Below are 3,124 nucleotides of genomic sequence, written 5' to 3' on the forward strand. Positions count from 1 at the left end.
CATACGAGCAACCAACAGATACATGAAGAAAAGTTCAACATCACTAGTCATCAAGGAGATGCAAATCAAAACTACACTGAGATACTACCTAACTCCAGTCAGAATGGCCATTATCAATAAATCAAAAATAACAGATGCTGGAGAGGATGTGGTGAAGAGGGAATATTTCTACACTGCTGGTAGGAGTGTAAACTAGTACAGCCTCTGCGGAAATCAGTGTGGCAATTCCTAAAAGTTCTAAAAATTGACCTTCCATATGACCCCTCAATCTCCTTACTGGGAATATACCCTGAAGAACTCAAATCATCCTATAAAAAAGCCGGGCTCGGTGGCTCAGCCTGTAATCCCGCGCCTTTGGGAGGCTGAGGTGAGTGAATTGCCTGAGCCCGCGGGTTCGAGACCCGCCTGGGCAGTGAGACCTCATCTCTACAATAAATCAAAAAATCAGCTGGGTGTGGTGGCGCATGCCTGTAATTCCGGCTACTCGGAAGGCTGAGGCGGAAGGATCGCTGGAGCCCGGCAGGCCGAGGCTGCGGTGGCCGGGAGCGGCCACTGCACTCCAGTCTGGACGACAGAGTGAGACTCCAACTCAAAAAAAAAAAAAAAGGAAGAGCAAGTTTAGCTGGAAAGTCAGGTAATCCCAAACTAAACGGGAGGCTGAGGTGGGAGGATAGTTTAACACCAGGTTTTGGAGGCCAGCTTGGACCATACGGCCAGATTCCATCTATAAAAAAAGTTGATTTGAGAAAAACTTGGCTAGGCATGGTGGCTCATGCCTATAATCCCAGCACTTTAGGAGGCTGAGGTGAGAGGATTGCCTGAGCCCACAGGTTCAAGACCAGCCTGGGCAACTTTGTGAGACCTCATCTCTACAATAAATCAGAAAAATTAGCCAGGCATGCTGGTGTGTGCCTGTAATTCCAGCTACTTGGAAGACTTTAGTGGAAGGATCCCCTGAACCCAGAAGGTCGAGGCTGTGGTGGCCGGGACTGTGCCACTGTACTCCAGTCTGTGCAACAGAGTGAGACTCCAACCCCCCAAAAGAAGAAACTTGCCGGGCTCGGTGGCTCAGCCTGTAATCCCACGCCTTTGGGAGGCTGAGGTGAGTGGATTGCCTGAGCCCGTGGGTTCGAGACCCACCTGGGCAGCGAGACCCCATCTCTACAATAAATCAAAAATCAGCCGGGCGTGGTAGCACATGCCTGTAATTCCGGCTACTCGGAAGGCTGAGGTGGAAGGATGGCCAGAGCCCAGCAGGTCCAGGCTGCAGTGGCCGGGAACGGCCACTGCACTCCAGTCTGGGAGACAGAGTGAAACTCCAACTCAAAAAAAAATTTTTTTTAAAGAAATTAGACAGACATAGTGGCTTGGGCCTGTAGTCCCAGCTACTCAGGAGGCTGAGGTGGAAAGATCACTTGAACTGCATTCCAGCCTAGTGAGAAAGTGAACCCCGACTCGAAAAAACAAGAGTTTCTAGGTTAAATTGAAGTTTTAGTTTCCTGTATTTATTCCTTTTTACTGTTCCTGATATTTACTAACGGGGGAAATTCTGATCTGACAACACTATGAGCCATGTTCTAGGATTCCAGTTATTTCCCCGGAAACTTCTCAGAAATTTGAAGCATTCCTAAGCATATGAACAAACAGTGCCAATTCTCAACACCACCATTCATTCCCCTGCCTGTCGTATTTTCTCCTTGACCTGTTTTTTCACCCAAGGAAACTGCACTCCCCGGACCTCGGGATTGCAGTTGACTTAACCGCACGCCTCTTGCAAAGACCTAAGGCATCATTAAAACCCAAGGGCCAGCCGGGCTCGGTGGCTCAGCCTGTAATCCCACGCCTTTGGGAGGCTGAGGTGAGGGGATTGCCTGAGCCCGCGGGTTCGAGATCCGCCTGGGCAACTTGGCGAGACCTCATGCCTACAATAAATCAAAAAATCAGCCGGACGTGGCAGCGCATGCCTGTAATTCCGGCTACTCGGAAGGCTGAGGCGGAAGGATCGCCGGAGCCCAGCGGGTCGAGGCTGCGGTGGCCGGGAGCGGCCACTGCACTCCGGTCTGGGTGACAGAGTGAGACTCCAACTCAAAAAAAACCCAAAAAACCCAAGGGCTGCCGTTTGAGTTCCCAAACCCCTACGTAGCTTTGGGCTTACCTGAGTCAACCCGGGGCTTCTCTTCAGTGAGCATTTCTGAAGACTCTGAGATCAAGGTCGGGTTAAACTCTTGCGATGAGCCCATCAGTGGCATGGTCACAGCTTCAAAGTCCTCCTCCGTCTCTGGGTCCCAGCAGAAAGCCATGCTAGACTCTTCAATGGCTACAAGGCTGTAAAAAAGAACCCGAAAACCTCAACTCTAACAAACGGCGGTGAGCGAGCTGAACTGAAAATCTAGGCCCGGTTTCCTCTTAAACCCCAGATAAACCAATCTTCCAAGCTATTTGGATGTTAATGATCTGATGATGGAAGGATTACAGGATCCAAATGTTTTTAAAGGTGGGTGGCGTAGATTGAACTAATAGGAGAATTCTCCATCTGCATTACATTAAGATAATCATGTCCCATGTCGAATCTCCTGGAAAATTTATAAGACGCCTTGCTTTTGTGGTTCTATTCCCTAAGAGTGCCTTAAATATAAATTGAGATTTTTCCTCCCCAAACTCTACCCTGGAGATAGCTCCTGGGCTGTTAACTGGTTTAACTGTTCTAGGGAAGACAGGAACGGTGGGTTTCTCCCCAGATGCCTGTTAACTGCCAACTAAGTTAACTGAGAAAAGTTTCCCTGCCTGAATCATAAACCTTTGGGACCTACAAAGGGAAAGTAGAGGAAAAGTAAACAAATGTCAGCTTAATAATCACTTGCTATTTTACGGCCATGTATTCTTGATCTGTAATTTTAGTGTGTTTCCTAGACTATAAATTTAATATGATCTATCATTTCTGAGTAACTGAAATGAACTAAATTTATGAGTTGTTACTCCTTCACACAACAATGATACATGTCTTGAATTCTGGCAAAGCGCACCAGTGTCAACCACTGATCATCTACAGAGGGAGAAAAAGGCCTTAGCTGCTCCTCTTTTTCTTTCGTTTTTTTTTTTTTTTTTTTTTTTTGTTGGGGTTTTT

The 3,124-nt window shown here is 47.6% G+C and overlaps 1 protein-coding gene across 1 annotated transcript in view; it reads right to left on the reverse strand.

Moving 5' to 3' along the window:
- The window catches only part of DPPA3 (developmental pluripotency associated 3), a 7,295-nt gene extending 5,055 nt beyond the window's left edge, over nucleotides 1–2,240 (reverse strand). The window contains exon 1 of the mRNA XM_021707708.1: nucleotides 2,156–2,240. Within this exon, the coding sequence (XP_021563383.1) occupies nucleotides 2,156–2,240 (85 nt within the window). The remainder of the gene's footprint in view (nucleotides 1–2,155) is intronic.
- Nucleotides 2,241–3,124: the final 884 nt, after the last annotated feature.

The sequence above is a fragment of the Carlito syrichta genome, unplaced genomic scaffold, assembly GCF_000164805.1.
Source record: "Carlito syrichta isolate Samal-C Ts95f unplaced genomic scaffold, Tarsius_syrichta-2.0.1 Scaffold123456, whole genome shotgun sequence".
NCBI lineage: Eukaryota > Metazoa > Chordata > Mammalia > Primates > Tarsiidae > Carlito > Carlito syrichta.